At 34.6% G+C, this 25,635-nt stretch overlaps 3 protein-coding genes across 5 annotated transcripts; 2 read left to right on the top strand and 1 right to left on the bottom strand.

Moving 5' to 3' along the window:
* The first annotated feature begins 714 nt into the window (after positions 1-714).
* Positions 715-3,659, top strand: LOC144573952 (serine/threonine-protein kinase RIPK-like). The gene is made up of 5 exons (XM_078323735.1): positions 715-1,299; positions 1,456-1,591; positions 2,186-2,325; positions 2,716-2,839; positions 2,953-3,659. The coding sequence occupies exons 1-5, from the start codon at positions 937-939 to the stop codon at positions 3,516-3,518; spliced, it is 1,329 nt and encodes a 442-aa protein (XP_078179861.1). The 5' UTR covers positions 715-936; the 3' UTR covers positions 3,519-3,659.
* A 13,520-nt stretch (positions 3,660-17,179) lies between these two features.
* LOC144574176 (subtilisin-like protease SBT1.8) lies at positions 17,180-19,908 on the top strand. The gene is made up of 2 exons (XM_078324060.1): positions 17,180-18,853; positions 19,182-19,908. Exons 1-2 carry the CDS (start codon positions 17,236-17,238, stop codon positions 19,847-19,849), a joined length of 2,286 nt encoding a protein of 761 aa, XP_078180186.1. The 5' UTR covers positions 17,180-17,235; the 3' UTR covers positions 19,850-19,908.
* Positions 19,909-21,143: 1,235 nt separating this feature from the next.
* LOC144574150 (uncharacterized) lies at positions 21,144-25,394 on the bottom strand. Of its 3 annotated transcripts, XM_078324020.1 has the most exons (5): positions 24,964-25,394; positions 22,987-23,039; positions 22,534-22,578; positions 22,416-22,460; positions 21,144-22,183 (listed from the first exon to the last, which is right to left on the bottom strand). In XM_078324020.1, the coding sequence occupies exons 4-5, from the start codon at positions 22,444-22,446 to the stop codon at positions 21,501-21,503; spliced, it is 714 nt and encodes a 237-aa protein (XP_078180146.1). In that variant the 5' UTR covers positions 22,447-22,460; positions 22,534-22,578; positions 22,987-23,039; positions 24,964-25,394; the 3' UTR covers positions 21,144-21,500. The 3 variants fall into 3 exon arrangements, with proteins under 3 accessions (XP_078180146.1, XP_078180145.1, XP_078180144.1); XM_078324019.1 differs by having other exon boundaries at positions 22,416-22,578; positions 24,964-25,387; XM_078324018.1 differs by lacking the exons at positions 22,987-23,039; positions 24,964-25,394 and having other exon boundaries at positions 22,416-22,572.
* Between the last annotated feature and the right edge of the window lie 241 nt (positions 25,395-25,635).

Genomic DNA, 25,635 nt, shown 5'->3' with positions numbered 1-25,635 from the left:
CCGTGTGCCGGGCGGTTTGGTCATTTTTGAAAAAAAATAGGATGCGGGGTTATTTTTAAAATTCACTTTTTATTTTGGGTTATTAATAAAAATGGCCGCATAGCCTCACTCCTAACTTAATATTATGTTGAATTTTTATAACAACATTAGAATTTTTCAGGTATCTGATGAACTCTGCAATAAAGATTCTAGCTAATTATAATTAGGCAATTCAATTCCTCTAAAAAAATTAAATTATTCAGTTACAAGTTTTTTTAGAAGTTACTTTATTTTGGAGATCAAGAAAGTTCACTGAAGAAATTATACTTTGTGGAGATGGTGGTGTTGCAAGGTTGATTCGAAAGCAGGTGCAAGGAAATTGCATGGTTGAGAAATGAGAAGGCTTCAATTTCTTATTTATGTCATTTCTTTCAAATGTTCTAGTCTTCTAGATGCTTAAAATTTTAATCAGAGAGAGATTGATTTTAATGAATGAATTCTTCTTTCTTTAATTGAAAATTGCACCGGACCAATAAGAAAAATCCCCATCTTATATTTACCACCAGGTCCTTATCCAAACATTATTATATTTTTTTCCTTATAAATTACTTCATCTCAGCTCCTCAACAAAAATAATATAAAATATAAAAACAAATCCATCGCTAGACTCAACAACTACCAATCCTTCTCAGCTTCTGATCAGGATTTCAAATCTTTCCACGGTTTCCATTTCCCTTCCAATTGACAAAGTCAAGCCAATACTGCATCATATCTTCTCTCTCTCTCTCTCTCTCTCTCTCTCTCTATCTATCTCTGTTTCTCAGTACAAACAAAGAAGCCTAACTTACCCCCCTCAAAACAAAAGGGAACTACCTCTATATATACTCCACCTTTACACTTGTAAAGAGCGAGACAAACGTGCTTGGCTAAGCAAGCTTTAAAATTTCAAAGCCAAAAATGGCGAGAAAATTCTCATACAAATCTCTCTTCAGATGTTTCTCCTCTCATGAAAGTTCTCGCGGGAGAACTGCCGGTAGCTCAAGATCATGCAAGTCATTCTCCAGCATTAACTCCATGGAATTGCTTTCGCCAGAAGATCTATCGATCACACTTGCAAGCTCGAATCTTTACGTGTTCACCATGTCAGAGCTCAAGACTGCTACTCGCAATTTCTCCAATAGTAATTTTATTGGGTCAGGTGGTTTCGGACCCGTTTATAAGGGCTTCATTGATGAGAAGGTCCGACCCGGTCTGGAACCGCAACGAATTGCGGTGAAGTACTTGGATGCCGATGGCACACAAGGCCATAGGGAATGGCTGGTAAGGAAATTCATTTCTCATTTTTATTTGAAAAAAATTTCATATATTAGTTTTCAACGTTAAAATCTTACATATTATTTTTTTGTACTAAAGATAAACATATAGAAAAATGCAGCATCATTTATTGAGGTTATTATTTTTTTTGTTTTACATCAGGCAGAGGTGTTTTTTCTTGGGCAACTGAGGAACCCAAATCTGGTGAAATTGATTGGATATTGCTATGAAGATGAGCATAGAATGGTGGTGTATGAGTACATGGACAAGGGAAGCTTGGAAAACCATCTTTTCAAATGTAAGATTTTATCTTTTCTTGGTTAGTTTAGTAACTTCAGGAAGAAATAAATAAATATTTTAATATTTTAATTATGTCTTGTCTTGTCTGGCCTTTCTTCTTCTTATTTTTTTTTTTATATTTTTGAATAGTTGATTGGTTTTTTTGATAGAAATGTCTCAATTTAATTAGTTAAGCCGACAGCTTAAAGTTGTTCGTGGGTTGCATAACTTTATCCTGTTTGACATTTTGAATATATTCTCTCCTTTGCTTAAGAATATCTGATAATAATATTCAATTATTGAGGGCTAATTTGAAATATCTATCCTGATAGCAACTGGTCAAATGTCTCTAGCTTGCTGGTCTATTGTAGATATTTATATTTCTGATAGGATCTTCTCCTTCCTACATATCCTCCGTGTGCATTATATTTAATTCCAAATACATCAATACCTTTCAAAGCATGCCCCCCTTTCTTTTCATACACTGTCACATTTTAAAATATTCAGTGTCTACATTTAATTGAAAAGTAATCACATCTCTTATTAATTTAATTAGATACATTTTTTTTAAATATCTGATGTGTTAAGTTTCTTCCTTTGACAATTCTACCAGCTAGTGCATTTCAAACTTTGCCTTGGATGACAAGAATGAAAATTGCCGTTGGAGCTGCGAAAGGCCTCGCCTTCCTTCACGAGGCGGAAAAACCCGTTATATACCGCGACTTCAAAGCCTCAAACATATTACTTGACCCGGTAAGTTGTTATATTTTTTTCACAACTTTTTAAGTCATCTTTGTTGAATTATCACAAACTGATCAGTTATTACAATAGATTGGTCCTTTATCTTTTGATATATGTGTGTGTGTGTGTGTGGTTAGTTTAATTTGACTGTTAGGTAGAACACGCAGTCTCTTTCCAGATAAAAGTCAAATTATCAAATTCACTGGTTAAATTTCCAATTAATTTCAAAGTATGAGCTCTTATTCTAACACTGCAAGAAAGTGACGCATTTCTTTTTTAACCAGAGCTTACCTAACTTGAACAATTACCATGGATTTAGCAAAAATATTTGGGCTACAAAACCAGAAGCAGAAATTGATCATATTAACTCAGATGATTCATACCATTTGTTTAAATTCTCAGGATTACTCAGCAAAACTGTCTGATTTCGGACTCGCAAAAGACGGCCCGCAAGGAGATGAAACTCACGTCACGACCCGAGTCATGGGAACTCATGGCTATGCTGCGCCAGAATACATCATGACCGGTACTGATACTATTTATACATAATACATGCATGCATTATCAGTTCCTCACAAAGCAAAAAAATTATAATTACATAGCTAACAATTAATCCAACAATTTTTCTTCATCTCATAGGTCATCTTACAACAAAGAGCGACGTGTACAGCTTCGGAGTAGTACTGTTGGAGCTCCTATCAGGCAGGAGATCTGTGGATAAGAAAAGAAAACCTAGAGAGCAAAACCTTGTCGATTGGGCTCGGCCTTTTTTGAAAAGACCCGAGAAGTTATACAGAATCATGGATCCAAATCTCGAATCGCAGTACTCAACAAGGGGTGCAGAGATAGCTGCACAAGTGGCATACCGATGCTTGAGTGAAAATCCAAAATCAAGGCCCCACATGCAAGAAGTGGTCTCGGCCTTGGAACCCGTACTCGAGTTTAAAGACGTACCGATGGGTCCGTTTGTGTTCACGCTTATAGTCGAGGATGAGAATGGAGAAGACGGGAAGGAGAAGGTGCGAGTAGAGAGCATAAGATATGACGAAGAGAAACCTCCTCGGAGCCATCATGATAGGCATAAGCAAAGGTATCCGAATTCGGCGATTCACGCAGATGATGTGTTTCAATGGAATGGATCGTATGCTAGATCACTGAGAGCATGTCGGAGATCACTGAGTAACAACCGGGACAGAGGGACGTAAGCTGGATGTGTAGGTGAGATAGGATTTTGGCGGTGTTGTACCGGCGATCTCTGTAAATAGATTGCAAAGGAAGGTATCATCAGGGTTTTTTTTTTTTTTTTTTTTTTGTGTTCTAAAGAAAAGTGTTGTTGGTTGTTTGTTTCCTTATATTCTTTATATATCTCTTTCTTTCTTTTTCCCTTCTTTCTCTGTTTTGCTTATGAGGAAGTAAGAGAAATCATATTGTAATATATTTAAGTAAAAGAATTGTCCTATGTACAATTTGAGTGCTTATTTTGTTGAATTTATGATTGGTGATGATTACAAAAGAAAGATTGTGATTGGTAATTTATTTATGTGTTTTTGAGTAGTAATTTTCAAATTAATTTTACACGACCAAAAGTCTACAAAAAGGGGAGACCGAATCTCCTGCACTCCTGAGGTAATATATTTAAGTAAAAGAATTGTCCAATTTACAATTTGAGTGCTTATTTAGTTGAATTTATGATTGGTGATGATATGATTACAAAAGAAAGATTGTGATTGGTAATTTATTTATTTGTTTTTGGGTAGTAATTTTCAAATTAATTTTACGCGACCTGAATTCTACAAAAAGGGGAGACCGAATCTCCTACACTCTTGAGGTAATATATTTAAGTAAAATAATTGTCCAATTTACAATTTGAGTGCTTATTTCGTTGAATTTATGATTGGTGATGATATGATTACAAAAGAAAGATTGTGATTGGTAATTTATTTATTTGTTTCTGGGTAGTAATTTTCAAATTAATTTTACACGACCTGAAGTCTACAAAAAGGGGAGACCGAATCTCCTACACTCTTGAGGTAATATATTTAAGTAAAATAATTGTCCAATTTACAATTTGAGTGCTTATTTCGTTGAATTTATGATTGGTGATGATATGATTACAAAAGAAAGATTGTGATTGGTAATTTATTTATTTGTTTCTGGGTAGTAATTTTCAAATTAATTTTACACGACCTGAAGCCTACAAAAATGGGAGACCGAATCTCCTACACTCTTGAGGTAATATATTTAAGTAAAATAATTGTCCAATTTACAATTTGAGTGCTTATTTCGTTGAATTTATGATTGGTGATGATTACAAAAGAAAGATTGTGATTGGTAATTTATTTATCTGTTTCTGAGTAGTAATTTTCAAATTAATTTTATATGACCTGAAGTCTACAAAAAGGGAAGACCGAATCTCCTGCTCCCCTGGGGCAGGAAATTCCTGCCTCTAGAGTCACTGTCGGGTGGGTCCGAGGTGGGCCCGATATCAAATATTTAAATAGTAAAAATAACTCCGGACTCACCCAGCAGTGACTTTAGAAGCAGGTGATCCAGATCCCAAAAAGGGACTTGTTAGAGATAATGTCAATTAACTGGATAATTACGCACCTTATCAACCGATTAATGTCAATTAATCTGGACTTAACAGTTACCATTCCGGGTTAGTTTTTCTAGTCAACCGGGCTCCAAGTAACATAATTGTCAATTGCGTGCACATGTTTACATGGTAATTAATTATGTTCTATAGTTTATATTTCAAGTAAAAATATAAATTCACCCAGTGTGTTAAGTGTGCTCTACAGTAGGGGTGCAAACGGATCGGATAGAATAGTGGTAAAATCATATCTATATCTGCTTTTATTTTTCAGATACATATATGAATTGGATATTAAATAGATACGGGTACAAATATCCACTTTTTATAATAGTGAATAAGATAACATTTTTCATAATATATATTAAACTATATGGTATATATCTACTATTTGAATACGGATAATTAAAATTTAAAAACCATATTCATATCTATATACGTATCTGTATAGGTATTCAGATATCGAATATTCTAATTTTTGAAAATGAATTCGAATACAGTCCGATAATATCCGGCCCGTTTGCACCCCTACTCTACAGTCTGCACCAACATCCACAATATGATTAGATTGAACCCAGTTCAGACACTGTTTCAAAACAACAACACTTTTCCCACTAAACCTCATCATAGGCCGGTTCGGATTGGACTCTACCTTAACCGATTTGGGCCTAAAGCCCAATAGCCATGACATTTGGATCTAGTATTTGTGGGCTAGAGAAGCCTTAATTAATTTCCAGATGCAGTTGCACTACAGCTATTTTCTATTTTATTTTTTATAATTAGAAAATTTGGAAGTATTATAATTTATGAGAGTGAGATATAAAATCTCAATAACAAGAATATTTAATATTTTGAGCAAAAAAATTATGGAATTATAATGTGACTAAATCTTTGAAAGATGGGATCTTGTAAATGCGTTTGAATATTTTAAGGTGCACTTCATATGCACTTTATTTTTATGAAAGTTTAACAAACAAAAGACGAATAAACCTCAAAAAAACAAACAAAAGACGAATAAACCTCAAAAAAACAAACAAAAGACGAAATGTGTATTTAACATATTTACAGACAGTCGTCCGATCAATATAAAATGAGCAAACAATATTTTTTATTACGCTAAAATTATACAGAGAAAGCATCTTACTTTTTTATAAGCATATCATGACATCTGCTTGTAAGTTATATATTTATTTTTAAAGTCCAAATCACAAATTCAAATCGTTCAAATTGATCTCATATTAAAATGTGTTCAGATATCAAATTTTTATATCTTTTTGGAGATTTTTTACTTTTTTTAGAATTTTTGAAAGTGAAAATTTTATAGAAATATAGTGCATTAAGACGTGTACAAAAAACTTTATTTTTGACCGGTTAATTTGATACTAAATAAATTCAAAAAGCTCTTAAGAAAGAAATCGGTTTAAGTAGTTTGAATTTGTTTTGGACTTTGAAAATAAATAGATAACTTATAAGTATATGTCATAATATACTTATATAAGTATACACCTTTCTTTCATTTTAAGTATCAAGAAATGTGAAAATTTATTAATTACGGAATATATAAAAACTTTTTAAAAAGGCATAAAAACAAAAAGTTCCACCGAAGTGTGACTTAATAAGTTTGCAACATTCATAATTTACAAAATAATGGAATATATCTTTTATGGAATACAAAATATATTTATTTGTAAAAGAAATTAGCATACATCTAATTTCTAATGAAACACAATTAACTACTAAAATCGAAAAAGAAAAAAAATCTGCTACAGAGGAAAGAAACTTAACTTACAAAACTTATGTATCAAAATAATGTTATTGAGTTTAATATGAGATAATTTAAATCATATTTTTCCCCTATCTAAATATTTTGCAAGAAAAAAATATATTATTATGCACATATTAGTTTCAATTGATATTATCACTTCCCACTTTTAAGAGGTTTAGGCCAAAGAAAAAAAAATGGAGATGGTCAACAAATATATCCAAAATAAACTTGTATTGTTCGTAAAAATTATACAAATATTCTGGAAATTTACAGCCATCCTTTTCGTATAATCTCTACGATTATTGAAGTTATTAGGGATTCATATGAAAATAATAAATCGCATATGATCTAAAATCATTGCAGCTTTATGTATAGCGGATAAGAGATGTTCATTTTGCGGTCTTCAACACGGAATATTCAATGCCATGTTCACAAAGGATCTAGAAAAGCGGGAATGCGAGATGAATTCACATCCTCTGAGATATCTCACATTTTGCGTGACTCTTTGGAAAATCCAGACCGTTCAAATACGTTCTGCACGAATCTTTAATCTCAAATAATACTGGCCCCCACAGTATTCCCGAATAGGCACCCGACACGTCAGTCACGCAAAATATGAGATATCTCAGAGGACACGCACTCATGGGAGATCACGCCCGAGGAAAGCGGAGTGAGATTCTCTGAGATATCTCAATTTTTGCGTGACCGATGTGTCCGGTGTCTATTCAGGGATAGCGGCGGGGGCCAGTATTATTTTTCTTTTGAGATTCGTGTAAAACTATTTAAACGGTTGATAAATTCCAAAAAGTCACGCAAAGTTTGAGATATCTCAGAGGATACGAATTCAGGAAAGCGTGCCCCCACATGCTTTGCCTCTCTAGACTCTGCTGAAGTTCTGCGGAGCGGAGACTATCAATTTGAGGCGAAACAAATCAGAAATTGACCTGTGTTCCCTCAATGTATGACTCGTTACATGTTAGCTTTGAACTGAAGCGTTACAGAAAATCTGAAAAAAGAAATCAAGCAAACTTCTGACAGAAGATCAGTGAAATTTCAGTGAGGCGAGAGATTATGTACCGAGTTTTTTAAAAGAGTTAGGCTGGGTTGCTTTGGATAGCATAGTGGCCTCTATGCTACGGCTTAATATTTGAGTTTTCAAAATCTAAACGGTCGATCCGAACCGTTCATCTTATTCTCCATATTAATATCTGCTTGGAGACCAAATTTTACATTTTTCTGAATTTTTTTTACTATTTATTAAGTATTTTACAAAATTGTTGATCCAACGGTGGCTGCACAAAACAGTAAAACCGTTGGATTAGTGATTTTCAAAGTGGCTTAATAAATAGTAAAAAAAATTCAGAAAATTATAAAATTTGGTCTCCAAGCAGATATTAATATGGAGAATAAGATGAACGGTTCGGATCGATCGTTTGGATTTTGAAAACTCGAATATTGAGCCGTAGCATAGAGGCCACTATGCTATCCATAGCACCCTAGCCTAACTCTTTTTAAAAGTACCCAAATTTATAAATATTTTATTATAAATAACCACGGTTTTGTCAAAATTTTATTTTTGCCCAAATCGTACAGAATATTTACGGTTTGAATTAAAAATTCAAACCGTAAATATTCCTTACGGTTTGAAAATTTTTTTTTGATTTAAAAATTCCAAACCGTATTCCTAGGTTTGGAATTTTTTTTTTTTTTTAGTTTTTTTTTTTTAGTTCAACTTTGCACCTCTGGTTAACATATCAACACACTGTCAAAAATTATGAAAATTTACCGACATGCATTCTTGACTTCATAGAAGAAGACTATGAAGTTTCATACAAAATCTCAAAACAGATCGTGAGATATTGGCTCTCAAAAATTGCCCGAACTGCTGAAGGAGTGCTTCTGAGCCCAAATTTACACCTCTGATTAACATATCAAAACACCTTCAAAAATCATGAAAATTTACCGACATACATTCTTGACTTCATAGAACAAGACTGTGAAGTTTTATTAAAAATCTCAAAACAGATCGTGAGATATCGACTCTCAAAAATTGCCCGAACTGCTGAAGGAGTGCTTCTAAGCCCAAATTTGCATCTCTGATTAACATATCAAAAGACCTTCAAAAATCATGAAAATTTACCGACATGCATTCTTGACTGTGAAGTTAAAGACTGTGAAGTTTCATACAATATCTCAGAACAGATCGTGAGATTCAATATTGGAATGAAATATAATCAGGGTTGAATGTTACATACCTCGACTCTACCTGTCAGTAGTGGAACGGAGAGGACGGTGGCCCTATGGCCTACCTTGCATTTCATGATTTTTGAAGGTGTTTTGATATGTTAATCAGAGGTGCAAATTTGGGCTTAGAAGCACTCTTTCAGCAGTTCGGGTAATTTTTTAGAGCCGATATCTCACGATCTGTTTTGAGATTTTGTATGAAACTTCACAGTATTGTTCTATGAAGTCAAGAATGCATGCCGGTAAATTTTAATGATTTTTGAAGGTGTTTTGATATGTTAATCAGATGTGCAAATTTGGGCTCAGAAGCACTCCTTCAGCAGTTCGGGCAATTTTTGAGAGCCGATCTCACGATCTGTTTTGAGATTTTGTATGAAACTTCACATTATTGTTCTATGAAGTCAAGAATGCATGTCGGTAAATTTTCATGATTTTTGACAGTGTTTTGATATGCTAACCAGAGGTGCAAAGTTGGACTAAAAAAAAAACCTCAAAAAAAAACTAAAACAAAAATTCCAAACCGTAAGGAATATATACGGTTTGGAATTTTTAAATCAAAAAAAAAATTCAAACCGTAAGGAATATTTACGGTTTGAATTTTTAATTCCGGTTCGTAAATATTTTGTACGGTTTGGGCAAAAATAAAATTTTGACAAAACTGTGGTTATTTATAATAAAATATTTATAAATTTGGGTATTTTTAAAAAACTCGGGATTATGTACATTGCTGTGATTTTTATTTTTACCCATTTAAATAAATATTTTATTAAAAATAACCAGGTTTTACAAAAATTTATAAAAATATCCAAACCGTACAGAATATTTACGGACCGGAATTAAAATTCCGAACCGCACAGAATATTTACGGTTCGAAATTTTTTTTTTCGGACCGCACAGAATATTTACGATCCGAAATTTTTTTTTTTTAGAATTGAGTGAAGTTTCGTACAAAAATTGACCGATATACAGTCTTGATATCTCATGATCTGTTTGGAGATTTCATACGAAACTTCACAGCCATGCTCTATGATATCAAGACTGCATGTCGGTCAATTTTCACGATTTTTGGAGATGTTTTGGTATGTTAACCAGGGGTGCAAAGTTGGGCTCATAATGCACTTCTTTAGTAGTTTGGGCAATTTTTGAGACTTGATATCTCACGATCTGTTTAGAGATTTCGTACGAAACTTCACGGTCTTGTTATATGATGTCAAGACTGCATGTCGGTCAATTTTCATGATTGTTTGAGATGTTTTGGTATGTTAACCAGGGTTGCAAAGTTGGGCTCATAATGCACTCCTTTAGCAGTTCGGGCAATTTTTGAGACTTGATATCTCACGATCTGTTTGGAGATTTCGTACGAAACTTCACAGCCTTATTCTATGATATCAAGACTATATGTCGGTCAATTTTCATGATTTTTGGAGATATTTTTCTGTGTTAACCAGGGGTGCAAAATTGGGCTCATAATGCACTCCTTTAGCAGTTCGGGCAATTTTTGAGACCTGATATCTCATGATCTGTTCGGAGATTTAGTACAAAACTTCACAGCCTTGTTTTATTATATCAAAAATGTATGTCGGTCAATTTTCATGGTTTTTGGAGATGTTTTGTTATGTTAACCAGGGGTGCAAAGTTTGGCTCAAAATGCACTCATTTAGCAGTTCGGGTAATTTTTTGAGATCTGTTTGCACCTCTGGTTAAAATAGCAAAACATCTTTGAAAATTGTGAAAATTAACCAACATGCAGTCTTGACATCATAGAACAAGACTGTGAAGTTTCGTACTAAATCTCCAAACATATAATGAGATATCAGGTCTCAAAAATTGCTCGAACTGCTAAAGGAGTTCATTCTGAGCCCAACTTTTCACCCCTGGTTAACATAGCAAAACATCTTCAAAAATCATGAAAATTTATCAACATGCATTCTTGATATCATAGAACAAAGCTGTGAAGTTTTGTACGAAATCTCCAAACAGATCGTGAGATATCAGGTCTCAAAAATTGTCCGAACTGCTAAAGGAGTGCATTATGAGCCCAACTTTGCACCCCTGGTTAACATAGAAAAACATCTCCAAAAATCGTGAAAATTGACCAACATGCAGTCTTGATATCATAGAACAAGACTGTGAAGTTTCGTACGAAATCTCCAAACAGATCGTGAGATATCAAGTCTCAAAAATTGCCAAACTGCTAAAGATGTGCATTATGAGCCCAACTTTGCACCCCTGGTTAACATACCAAAACATCTCCAAAAATCGTGAAAATTGACCGACATGTAGTCTTAACATCACAGAACAAGACTGTGAAGTTTTGTACGAAATCTCCAAACAGATCGTGAGATATCAAGTCTCAAAAATTGTCTGAACTGCTAAATATGTGCATTATGAGCCCAACTTTGCACCCCTGATTAACATAGCAAAACATCTCCAAAAATCGTGAAAATTGATCGACATGCAGTTTTGACATCATAGAACAAGGCTGTGAAGTTTCATACGAAATCTCCAAACAGATCATGAGATATCAAGACTGTATTTCGGTCAATTTTCGTACGAAACTTCACTCAATTCCAAAAAAAAAAAATTCGGACCGTAAATATTCTGTGCGGTTCGGAATTTTAATTCCGGTCTGCAAATATTCTGTACAGTTTGGACATTTTTATAAATTTTTGTAAAACCTGGTTATTTTTAATGAAATATTTATTTAAATGGGTAAAAATAAAAATACGGTGTACATTGGTTCCAAAAAAAAAGCGATTATGTACAGGGATCATTTTTGGGTTCAATTTTTACAAGACAGATTTAATTTTCTTGGTAGATTTCAACCGTGCTTCGTAAATATATCCTGTTACAAAAATTTCTTATTGTTTGGATGAGATACGATGACCCTCCTTGACATCATGAGCATGTCACAAAGCATAGATGCAAAAGATAAAAAGATTGGAGATATTAAAAAAAAAAAAAAAGAGTGAATGAATGAACGAAAGAAAGCTTAGGACTGGGAAACAAGGACGAGAACAGCTGGTCTCCATTTTATCATTTTGCTGCTAAAATATGATTATTCTGGCAGCTCGTTAATTAAATACTAGTATCATGTCCGTGCATTGCAACGGAGAAATATTATAAGATTGAATAAAATATGAAGATACTTTTTTATTTGACATTCACACAAAATTAAAAAAAATGAAAATAAATGACAAATTGAAAAAAATAAAAATTCAAATAATAAATAACAATAAAAGAAATAACAACAAATGAAAAAAAAGGACAAAATGTAAGATGATTTTTTTTTTAAATATCATTGCGATTTAATATCTAATTTTCTCCACAGTGAGACATATCATTAAACAATTTAGAGGAGATGATACGTAAAGAAACAAATTTGAAAAATATATAATTAAATGATTGAAATAAGGATTTTCTCTACATATATATTATTCATGAAAATTATTTTCACAATAGAAATTTCTCTACATATCATTTATGTACATGAAAGTTTTAGATATGATTCATTTTCTCTTCAGATCAAAAAGATTTATTGCTTTTGTCAGCACAAGATCTGATATTCATCTATTTACAAAAATACAATACCCCTAAACAAAATAAAAAAAAATATGATTGTTTTCATTTTCATTGTCGAAACTATAAAGAAAGAGAAGAAATGAAGGAATCAAATCATCTGCCCACCGGTGAGTAGAATTTTCCTGTTATCTATGAAAACTAATCAATCATGGTCTGCCACGTTTTCGACCTCTCAATGATGATTTTCACAATAATTAAATACTTGATTTGTCATTAATGTTTCTAAGTATAGAAAAATCAACTAATGTGGTCAACAAAAATAGAAAAAAAAATCTAGTTTGTCTTTATGAAATTGATCTCCATTCTTATATTATGACACAAGTAAAATAAATTTATTACAAATTACCAGAAGATATTTTTTTTATGAAAAAAAAGTAAGTTATATAGAAGAGAGTTCCAATACAACAAATTTTATGTACAATTTGAGTTATAAGTTTTCAAATATAAATAAAAAAGTAAATTTTGAACATTTTATAGCACAAAAATTTTACCAGAGAATTTTGAATTTTAAAAATTATCATTAAATAATATAAAAAAATTGATGGAGTACGTTAGATTTTCAAAGGTCTAGAAGGCTCTGAGTTAGTGGTTTGAATTTAAAACTTTAGAACCAAGTTAGTAGTTCAGATTCAAACTTTGAAGCCGAATTTGTGGTTCTGATTTAAACTTTAGACCCAAACTACTAACTCAATTCCAAAATTTAAATCCGAGTTACCCACTCAGCGCCTGCTAAGCCATAAAAAAATTCACGTACTGAATCTATATTCTTATATTATTTAATAATAATTTATAAAAAAAAAAATTCTCTATAATGCTACGACATTTTCTAGGAAAATTTATTTTTTGTTTATATTTGAAATTTTTTAACCCAAATTACACATTAAATTTGTTATATTGAAACTCTCATCTGGATAACTTCACATAAAGAATATCTTGTGATGTTCTTATTATTAATTTTTTTATATTCATTATAATGATTATTCTCTAGATAAATTGTGGTATTATTAAAATTTTTATAAAAGACATTGGATTGTATTTTTCCATCTTTGTTCATTATATGAGTTAATTTTTCGGCATTGAAAAAACTTTCTATATAAGTTAGTCTACACATATTAATGACAATTGATTATTGTAAACCTTCATTGAGAGTTAGCAAAACAAGGCATGCTCAGATTAATTAGTTTTTATAGATGGCAGGAAAATGAAATGGAGAAAATAGAGAAATAAGGAAATAATTTAATTGGAAGAATAAAATATAGCTCTAAGGAGAAATAAGGAAACGAATTGCTAAGGATTTATTCAATTGTAATGTGATAAACCATGTAACAGTCTGTGTGGCGAGCATGTTTTTAACTAAATTTAAATTTTTACACATAAAATAGATGTATATAATCAAAAGAAGACATTATTTTATTGGAGGGTTGATATTCAATTCGAAAATTTATCTTTCAATCTTAGCCGTTGGAGGATCAGAACAACTATGTGCATAATATAAGAATGTAGATGTTTTAGGATTTTTTTTTCCGATCAAATAGTAGCTCTGAGCGAGAAATCGAGAATATGTTTTTATGGTAGTATGCTCTATTAGCGGTGTTTGTTTAATTTATAATTATATATGAGGGGAATTCATTTATACCGTATTTTTATGATACCGGATTATATTTTACATGTTTAAAATTTAAACAGTCGATTCAAACTGTTGAACATAATGAATATATTAAAATGTGCTTGCAGATCAAATTTTACATTTTGTTTTCTTTTTTTATTATTTATTAAGATAGGTACAAAAATTCAATGGTCTGAAAACAAAAATTTTGTAAAATACTTAATAAATAGTAAAATATTAAAAAATATATAAATTTTGATTTGCAAGACATTTTAACATATTTATCATGTTGAATGATTTGGATTGACAGTTTGGACTTTAAAAACTTTAAAAATGTAAAGTGTCACTACAAATGGTGTAAGTGGATCTCTCATCTTTATATATATTAATTGTTGAAGATAGAATTTATGGTGTTATTGTGTAACATTCATTTTTTTGAGTAAAAATTAAAGGACAAACTAATAAACTATTTAATATTCACAAATATTTTATACATTCGGATTTCAAAACTGCATTCTCTTACATTTTGTAACATTCTAGTTAACCTTTTAAATTTTTCTTTACTTTTTTTAGTCGTTTTTAGCTCATACCTGAACCTTAAACTTCTCTACCGTACCACCAGATGAAGCACATTTAGTCTTTCCAAATTAAAACAAAGCGAACGTAAATTATTTAGTATTTACTAAAATTTTATTTTATTTTTGCTGGTGAACAGTCCCAACAGACTTAAAATCAAAACGGAGAAATAAGTGTTTTCTCAATGGAGAGGACAATGCCGTGGTCTTTATGGGCAGGAACAGGAAGCACTAGCTTGTGTAGTGGTGGGTGCTCTAAAATAAAGGGTAAAATGATCAAAAAGAAAAGGTAAGTGATAATAATATAAATAGCTAATGCCTAATGGTGTACATGATAAAATATATATATATATATATATATAGGATTTGGCTAATATGCTATGGATAGCTAAGAGGCCTCCCGTGCTACGGCTCAATATTCGACTTTTCAAAATCCTAACGGTCGATCCGAACCGTTCATCTTGTTCTCCATATTAATATGTGTTTGGAGACCAAATTTTACATTTTTTGGAAATTTTTTACTATTTTTTTAGATTTATTGAATATCGCTGTTTTTTATGGTCCAGATTTGTTTGAAAAACAGCGAATTTCAATAAATCTAAAAAAATAATAAAAATTTTCCAAAAAATGTAAAATTTGGTCTCCAAGCACATATTAATATGGAGAACAAGATGAACGGTTCGGATCGACCGTTAGAATTTTGAAAAGTTGAATATTGAGCCGTAGCACGGGAGGCCTCTTAGCTACCCATAGCACCGTAGCCAAGTCCTATATATATATATATATATATATATATATATATTACCTCAAACATGATCATGTTAGTCCTATCATTTCTTCCATTTTAATTTTCAAAATATCTTTTGTTGTCTAAGCCTCTAAGGTATGGTACAATGGAAGAAAGTTGTAGTAGTGTATGATAGGGTAGGATATCTTTTAAGATTTTAAGAGTAAGGCTTAGGTGTTATAGATAGTATAAGATTTTCTGTGCTATTGTTTTAAAAAAATTTGTATAAATTTCAAACTTTGATTTAAGTAGGTTAGTAAATTAGTTATATAATGATTTTTTTTAATATTATTTTATACTATTTTGTCAATTATTTTATTATTTTTTTAAATCTATGAAAGATGGCAAAAAATAGTGTAAAATATTGACAATTTTATTTTTTTATTTTTTTATTTTTAACCCATTGTTTGCCATCTTTCATAAATTCTAAAAAATAGTAAAAATTAGTTCTTTATATAATCAATTTACTAAGCTACCTAGATCAAAGTTCGAAATTTATACAATATATTTTTTAGACAATAGCACAGAAGAGCTTACACTATTTATAGCAACTAAGCCTTACTCATCTTTTAATACATAATCACTAACTAACGTGATTTTACAATATATATATATATATATATACACACACACTTTCAGTCTAAGAGAACCACAAATACACATACTTTTTTTAAGAAAAAAAATGAGCAATGAGTATTTGTAGGTTTGTTAATAAGCATTTTATCAAATTTGATTCCAATCAACAAAATTATATTTTGAATTTATTTCGTCAAAATTCTATTTTATTAAACTCTTGCGAACATCTCATTTCGATCAGACTATTTATATCATACAATCATTCTTAAATACACGTGGCATATCATAGTTGCAAACTTGCAATAGCATGCGGTTAAAGCCTTAGGAACATTGAGGCATTATAAAATGTGGTCTCAACTATCCGAAATGGACAATCCATAAACCATCCAATAACTTTTCCACTATTGGAGAATACATCACCAACATTAGATATTTTCATATCTTTTCTTTCACAAATTCTACCCTTTCTAACCTCCCAAAATCTCGCTAGCATTTTCTTTTTTGACGGTTTTCTATGCTTTTCACCGTTGCTTTATTTATGTCGCGTGATTTCAGTATCTAAACTGTCAGATTTCTAATTAGGTGATCAAACATGGGCCGTGTACCATACAGAGTTGTTTTTGCAATTAAAACAAGAAAACTAATGCATAAATTAGGGCTGCCAAAAAAAATTATAGTTTGTAATTCGATTGACTTCGATTCAAAAAATTTGTAGTTCACAATTAATCTGATTTGAAATTAGTTCGATTCGAAACAAATCAAATCAGTTCGATTCGAATCTTATTCAAACTCAAACTGGAATAAATTCGATTTGATTTGATTCATTTACAGCCCTACCGACAACATATATGTTGATAAAAGAAGTTTATTTACATGTGATTGTTGTTCTCTTAAGTATGAACAAATCACATTATCCAATTCCCTCTGATAGTTCTGCATCAAGTTTGCTACCACTAATGATTCTCTCATAGCAACGCGTAGGCATCTTGCTGGTAATATCCAATGCATGAAAAGAACAAGAGCTAGCCACTACAAATTCCCACTACTTATCTCCTTTATTAGCTGCACTAGACCCGGCATCCACCTCATGGTCAACATATTTCAAAAAAAGAATTCTATATATACTCTTCATGCCACTGCTTTGCCATTCTCACACATTTAACAACATATATATGTATATGTATAACAATTCCCATGGGCTCAATTCTAAATCATCATCACATATACACTATATTTTTCCTATTTTCAATTTCTTTCTCCACCTCTAGTTTTGCCACAAGCATATCTTCCAACACATACATCATTTATGTGAACCCATCACACAAACCGGCACCGTACCACACGAACACTGCCTGGCACGGAGCCCTGCTTCAATCACTCTCCATTGACCCGTCACGCCACCTACTTTATTCATACTCCTCCGTAAATGCCTTTGCGGCATCTCTACTACCACACCATGTACCGCTCCTTGCCAACCATGAATCTATCCTCCACATCCATCCCGACACATTCATCCCTCTCCTTACGACCCATTCACCGACCTTTCTCGGTTTATCTCCGTACACTTCGTCAAGTAATTCCAACTACCCTTCTATTGACGTCATTGTTGGAGTACTTGACACTGGTGTGTGGCCAGAACATCCCAGCTTTAGAGATGCTGATCTCCCGGCAATTCCCTCACATTGGCGAGGCACATGTGAGTCGGGACCTGACTTCTCTTCATCCGTATGCAACCGCAAGTTGATTGGAGCACGTAGCTTCTCCAGTGGATTTCAGGCAGCGGGAGGCAAAATAAGTGTGGTTTCACCGAGGGACCATAATGGTCATGGTACACACACTGCATCCACGGCTGCCGGTTCACTAGTGGCAAATGCTAGTTTGTTTGGCTATGCCTCTGGCATTGCTCGCGGGATGGCGCCAGGTGCTCGAGTTGCAGTTTACAAAGTTTGTTGGACTGGAGGATGTTATGGGTCAGATATTCTTGCTGGGATAAACAGTGCAATTGACGATGGGGTAGATGTGCTATCAATGTCCCTAGGTGGCGGGAATTCTGCTTTTTTTCGGGACCCAGTTGCAATTGGTGCATTTTCTGCTATAAGGAAAGGAATATTTGTGTCCTGCTCTGCAGGTAACAGTGGGCCCACAGCATCATCCCTCACAAACACAGCACCATGGATTGCCACAGTTGGAGCGGGGACACTTGATCGGGACTTTCCAGCAAATGTTCAATTAGGCAATGGAAAACAGTACACTGGAGTTTCCCTGTATAGTGGAGAGTGGGATGCAAAACAAATGCTTCCAATCGTATATAATAAGGGAGTTCAAGTTGGGAGCAATTCAAGTAAGTTATGCTTGGCTGGTACACTAGACCCAGCACAAGTCAAAGGTAAAGTAGTTTTATGTGAACGGGGCACGAATGCACGTACCCAAAAGGGACAAGTTGTAAAAGAGGCCGGTGGAGCCGGGATGATATTGATAAATCTGCCAGTAAATGGAGAGGAATTAGTGGCTGACAGCCACCTTTTACCAGCAATTAATGTTGGAGCAAAAAGTGGTGATATGATAAGAGATTACGTGCTTTCTGATAAAAATCCAACAGTTGAGATGAGTTTTGGAGGAACTGTACTAGGCGTGCAGCCGTCTCCAGTGGTGGCAGCTTTCAGTTCAAGAGGACCTAACACACTGGTGCCAGAGTTGCTCAAACCGGATATGATCGGACCAGGGTTGAACATACTAGCTGGTTGGACTAGGTCAGTTGGGCCTAGTGGATTAGCCGAGGATGAAAGGCGATCTGACTTCAATATTATATCTGGTAAGATCTATTTTGCCATTGTTTAGTTCTAGAAATACACAGTACGGGTGATAAGGTTAACTGTCCACTCCTTACCAGTTACCATATAGAAAAATGTTTTCACTTGTTAAATATCTGGGTCTTTTGGTTGTTAAAATACATGTATCTGTAAAATCGAATCTATACCTCTATTACCCTGAATTTAATAGAAATTTGACAGAAGCATACCTCTCCGGACTCCTTACCAGTATACACGGGCTGGGAAATAATGGCCTGTATGTACTAAAAAAGGAGGGAAAGAACAAGTTTTATTGTAGGCTTAATTGATTTTCAAATTTTACTGGTACAGGAACTTCAATGTCCTGCCCGCATATCAGCGGTCTAGCTGCACTGATAAGGGTTGCGCATCCAGATTGGAGCCCTAGTGCAATCAAGTCGGCTCTCATGACCACAGCCTACACAGTCGACAATACCGGCTCGCCACTCCATGACTCTGCCAGTGGGACCCAACTTGCAACGCCATGGTCATATGGATCAGGTCATGTTGATCCTGTAAAGGCCCAATCTCCTGGTCTTATTTACAACACTACCACCGAAGATTACATTTCCTTTTTGTGCACCTTAGGCTACACAGTTCAGCAAATCCAAGTTATCACCTCTAGTGCGAGTTTGACATGCTCACACAAGCTGTCAACTCCTGGGAACCTCAACTATCCTTCTTTTTCAGTAGTGTTTGGTCAAAAATCAAGAAAGGTTGTGAAGTATCAAAGGGAGGTGACCAATGTGGGTGTTGCAGGGTCCGTTTACAATGCAAAAGTCACCGGGCCAGCTAGTGTCAGTGTCTCCATTAAGCCCCAGAAGCTTGTTTTCAAACAGGTAGGCCAGAAACTGCGCTTTACCGTGACTTTTAAGTCGATACAGGTTGGAAACCGATCAGATGCAGAGTTTGGCTGGTTAACATGGAGCAATGAGCAGCATCAAGTGCGAAGTCCGATAGCTTATACTTGGAACTACTGAGAGAGTGCCCATGTTGCTTCTTTCTTCTTTCTTTTGCCTTTTAGTGAGTTCATTGCTCACTGAACTATTTTTAATTCTGAATAGAACTCCGTATACAAGTTGAGTTCTAATAAATAAACCTAGTTTTCTTCATCCTCTTGGCCTCCAACTTGTTATGTCCAATGCAACCATTATTGTTGATTTCTCTTACTAGTGATTGTTTACCGTGTATTTCTTATTTATAGGTTTAACAAACTCGAAAGCATTAATTATGAGCTAATTTTTCATGCTCTGAAAATCAAGGTTAAATTAAAAAGGCTCCTATTTCCAAACTCTCCTTCATCCTGTCTCAAGAAAGTATTCAACTCTCACATCAACATGCATACGAGTAATAAATGCCAAATGATCTCATCCAATTCAAAGGTTATCAATGCAAGTGCCTATTTAGACAAGCATAATGGACTCGTTTATAATTACCAAAGCAAAATTGCTAGAAAGGGTATATTCATGATTTCGAAGATGATGACACAAATAGACGAGAACAGAATCCATTATCGACAAATTTTGGGAGTACGAAATAATTATAGCATATTTGACATTTGAGAAAATCATTTTGATCCTGACAAGAGGGAAAAGCTTGTTGGGCCACATAAAAAAAGGGAAACACTTAAACTAACAACCAAAATCTAATAAGTACAACTCTGATTTCAAATAAACCGCCAGTGTTTGCTATTTTCTGTTGTTTTTGTATCCTATCACAAAGAACATTTATTAATCAAATAAATTAAAGAGATTACTAGATTGTTGTTCTCTCAAGTATATGAACACATAAAATCATCTAATTCCCTCAGATAGTTTTATATCAACTTTGCTACTAGTCATGATTCTCTAAGAGCAACGTGGAGGTATCCTACTGGTAATATACAATGCTTGAAAAGCACCAGCAGCCACTACAAATTCCCACTAACCTCCTTTGTTAGCTGCACTAGACCTAGGCATCCACCTTTGCCATTCTCACGTATTTAATGGGCTCAATTTGAAATCATCATATATCCCATTTTCACTATATTTTTTCTATTCTCTCAAAGATGATGAACATACACATACAAATAGTACTCAATACACAAGATGAGAACAGAATCGTTTATCAATAAATTATGGATGTATGAAATCCTTATAGCATATTTAAAATCACTTGAGAAAATCATTTTGAAAATCCTGACAGGAGGGAATAAACTGGTTGGGTCACATGAATGAGGGCAACACTTAATTTAAAACAGTAGGAGATTTGTCCCAAAAACTAACAATAAAAAGCTGCACATTTGACAAAAACTATATTCTAAATACCAATGTTTAAGAATTCAAAACAATACTAATGATATTGCATCAATAAACAAGGTGAGTAAAAAAGGGTGCCAAGAAAGAACCATCTTTTAGCAAAAGCAACCACTTATACAGCATGGATTGTTGCGTTTGAAGCACCTACATATGTCTCCGCAAGTTGGACACGACCAAACACACCCACACGAGCACTCTGGGCAGCGTGGGGTCCGAAGCACACAGCATGATCTGCAGCAAATAGACTTGCCACAACTCGATTTGCAGCAACAAAACCATGGTTGGAGGCATGAGTATAACCAACTGCAGCACTGAGGTTGTGTGCATGAACACTTCATACAACTGCAGCAAGATGCACTAGAGCATGAGCCACAGTCAGTACTGCAAATTGGTTTACATTTGCAGCTAGTGCTGTAGCAGTTCGAGCTGCAGCAGTTGCTGCAACTGCAATTTGGCATGCAGCTGCTGCAACTGCAATTTGGCTTGCAGGTGCTGCAACTGCAATTTGGCATGCAGGTGCTGCAACTGCAATTTGGCTTGCAGCTGCTGCAACAGCAATTTGGCATGCAGCTGCTGCAACTGCAATTTGGCTTGCAGCTGCTGCAACAGCAATTTGGCATGCAGCTGCTGCAACTGCAATTTGGCTTGCAGCTGCTGCAACTGCAATTTGGCATGCAGCTGCTGCAACTGCAATTTGGCTTGCAGCTGCTGCAACTGCAATTTGGCATGCAGCTGCTGCAACTGCAATTTGGCTTGCAGCTGCTGCAACTGCAATTTGGCTTGCAGCTGCTGCAACTGCAATTTGGCTTGCAGCTGCTGCAACTGCAATTTGGTGACCTGCATCGCGGACAGCAGGGGACCTCAGCACAGGAATTACAGCATTTACAACTGGGGCAACTGCAACTGTCGCATGTACACTCGCAGCTGCAGAAGTCACAGTTCTTTGATTGGGGACAGCTGCAATTAGTTGGTTCCTCCAAGCAGCATATCCATGAGACGCAGCAGCACATCGTTGACCTAGTCAAACATATTCTTTTCGTGAGCTCATCAGAAAACAAGTAGCTTATTAACCAAAATCAATATATATAGTTCTTATTAACAAATGAGATGAAGTCCACAAAAAGGAAAGATTCGTAAAGTTTCCCTGTGGTGATTGGTCTCTTCGTTATGCTAACATAAAATTAATTGATATTAACAAAATATTGCAAGTAAACATGAAATGTCCAAGCAAAAAAAAGTTATGAAGTACCTGATCCACCTCCACATGCAACAGGACCCATGTCTCTTCTTATTTCTAAAAAACAAGCACAAATCATCACAAGTCTCAAAAGACAATAAGATATATGATTACATGAGTAGAACCATACACTGGTATAATCGGATCTGGTTTTGTTCCAACAAACTCGTTCAATCTGCACAGTAAAAAAATCCAGATTATTAGAAAAGTAAAATGACAAGTTTCATCTGGAATAAGATGCAAGTAGCTATCGTAATCATGTGAGAGTTCATTGTGGTTCAAGTCTAAAAATGCTACAAACATGTAAACAATATTATAATACACGAATGAGACAGTTGGCCATTTACCAGTACAGACTAACAGACTACATAATGTCACGTTGCTTTTGCGTGTGATCTTCTTCGTAGATTTTTTTTTTTTTTGGAGGGGGGTTGACCTTCAATGTTGTTCAAATTTGGCCTTACCATATCATTATACAAAACAGAGAAAACTGAGAGCTCAGTTTCATTTCTGGACAGTAGTAGGAACTTCGGTATGGAGCAAAACAAAAATTGAAAGGAAAATTTTGGATATAATAGCATACTCTTTGCAGCATCTTGAAACAGGTTGTATTCCTTCAAGTGATTGCAACTCGTCCTAGTTAAAATCAACAGAATCAAAAGATTAGCAGTAATCAAATATCACAACCCAAAGGTAATCCAAAATATGCAATTGAGCTTAATTAAACACGAAACAAACAGTAGATTATGCAAGTAGCTGACAACTTAAGCTACGGTAGATTATGCAAGTAATTGAATAACCCTCAAATGTCCAATTCAGTATTAAGCTACTCACATTAAGCAAAAAAATCAAACAAACTGAGACAAGAAAACGAACAGGGTCAAGCTGGCAGTCCCACCGCGGTTACTACCAGCATCAGACCCTGTACAATACCAAATTCACTACATATAAATATCCTTTCAGGTGTAATTTCTCCACACAAATGCATAGATATTTTGTTTGATGTAAATGTGGACTACTTGATGGACAACTTCAGTTTAGCCTCATCTAAAATTCCAAACTCAATAGTATATATTTCTCTAACGGCCTTCTATGGAGATAATTCTAATAAATAGAAGGTTGTTTAGAGTGGTTAGAAGTACATTTGATACTTGCCAAATCAACTTATGTGCTTTTGAATAACAATTGTGCCATACGAATCTCCTAGTATTAAGTTAATATCTACATCGGTGCACAATTAAACTGAAAGTCAATACTACGACCAGACCAGCCTCGCGTTAATTTCTTGGACCCAACAATTTTAGAATTGCCAACTATTTCTCCTTCAAGTGATTGCATTAGTACAACAACTTCGGACCCTGGTTCTACCAACCAATCAATAATTAATTAAACAATTACTTGCCAAATCAACTTATGTGCTTTTGAATAACAATTGTGCCATACGAATCTCCTAGTATTAAGTTAATATCTACATCGGTGCACAATTAAACTGAAAGTCAATACTACGACCAGACCAGCCTCGCGTTAATTTCTTGGACCCAACAATTTTAGAATTGCCAACTATTTCTCCTTCAAGTGATTGCATTAGTACAACAACTTCGGACCCTGGTTCTACCAACCAATCAATAATTAATTAAACAACAGGAAAAAAGCATGGCAAAGAGAAATAGTTTCCAAAACCAATAACCAATAATTATATTGCTAAGCATTCCAACCAAAACTGGCTGTGACACCAAAAATAGGTTTTCATGGAATTGAAAATTCAATAAAGTCGAAAATACTTTAGCCATCTGCATTAAGCTGAAATTTCCTTCTTGCATACAAATCAATTGTTGTATCTTTATGTTACCATATGATCCAGAAATGTATAGAACCAATTATGACAACTACAACAGGACCCATACTGAAGCTTTTATTCTTTTATCCATATTTAAATAGAAAGAAAATTCAGAAAGATGTATTGCTCAACAAAATTGAGTAATTGACAATTTAAACAAGATTTTAGAGCCAGGACTAGGACTCTAAAAAAATACTCGAAATCTTCTACTGAACTAAAAACATTCACAACTTCAAAGTATTAGCATTCAATCCATGTTTGAATTTGTTCTGCATAGATATGGTGCTCTGGTTTTCATCTTCATGCTTGCTTTCTCTTGGAAGTTTTCAAAATCAGGATATAATTAAGTTTCTAAAAATCCCTTTTCCAAATAGATTTCCCTAAAAAATTTGCTAGCTAAAAGAAGATTTCCTAAAAAATAAAAAAGGAGACGAGTACTAGAAAAACCTATGGTCCATTATTTTATTGCAACATCTACCTGAAATCCTGAACAGAGTCCTCGCTTTCCTTTTAGTTTCGTGTAAAATACCGCAAGAAAACAAAAAGAAGCGCACTCAGAAACATTTCTAAAACCAGATAACTTTCCCTCTGTGGCACTAACAAGCATCCCTCATCCCATTGTTAGCAAATTCCAGGAAAAGGAAACCAAAATCCCAGAGTCGCTTTTCCACGCCTCCACTCTCCCACATTGTACTTCTAAAGAGAGATAGAGAGAGGCATTACCTGCAAAAAGCCGATCTCACGGTTCAAGATCTGCACCTCGAGTTGTAACCTCCGACGACCGCACAAATCTGGGTACTTGGGAGGAGACTTGGGGCGGGGAGGCGTGACGTCAGTTCCCATTCCTATGTTTGTTACCAAAAGAGGTTTTAGTTGAATCTCGTAGGAGGACTAGTAGTAGAAGTCACGAGAAACGAGCAAGGAGAGGGGGTGGGGGACATGAGAGTCAGCGACGCCAGAGAAGATAAGGGGACTGAAGCAGGTGGGGTAGAAGCGCGGTACGAGAAGGGGTGTGGAGGTGTCGTCACCGCTGGTGCTTGCTGGGTCTGGCGCAGGGAGGACGAGGAGAGAGAAAGGAGAGAAAGAGAGGGGGAAAGAGGAAAGAGCCCCCATTTATTCGTGCGACTGCCTCTGCGCTGCAATAATAGCAGTGGGGGCGATTTAATAGCACGGAAGTGAGAGAGTGTGTGTTTGGTGTAAAGACGAGATTGCCCATTCCCTCCAGTCTACAGTGCTTCAATACTCAATGCTCATCCTCTCCAGTCTCCAGTGCTTTAATATCAATAGTTCAATACTGCACTGCATTACTGCTCAATGCTCATCCTCTCCAGTCTCCAGTGCTTCAATATAAATACTGCGTTAGTGCTCATCCTGGGAAGATCCTACCGGTCAACA

This window comes from Carex rostrata, chromosome 22, assembly GCF_964058835.1.
Source record: "Carex rostrata chromosome 22, lpCarRost1.2, whole genome shotgun sequence".
NCBI lineage: Eukaryota > Viridiplantae > Streptophyta > Magnoliopsida > Poales > Cyperaceae > Carex > Carex rostrata.
The sequence above is the reverse complement of the archived record's forward strand: the minus strand, read 5'-3'. Positions and strand labels throughout refer to the sequence as shown.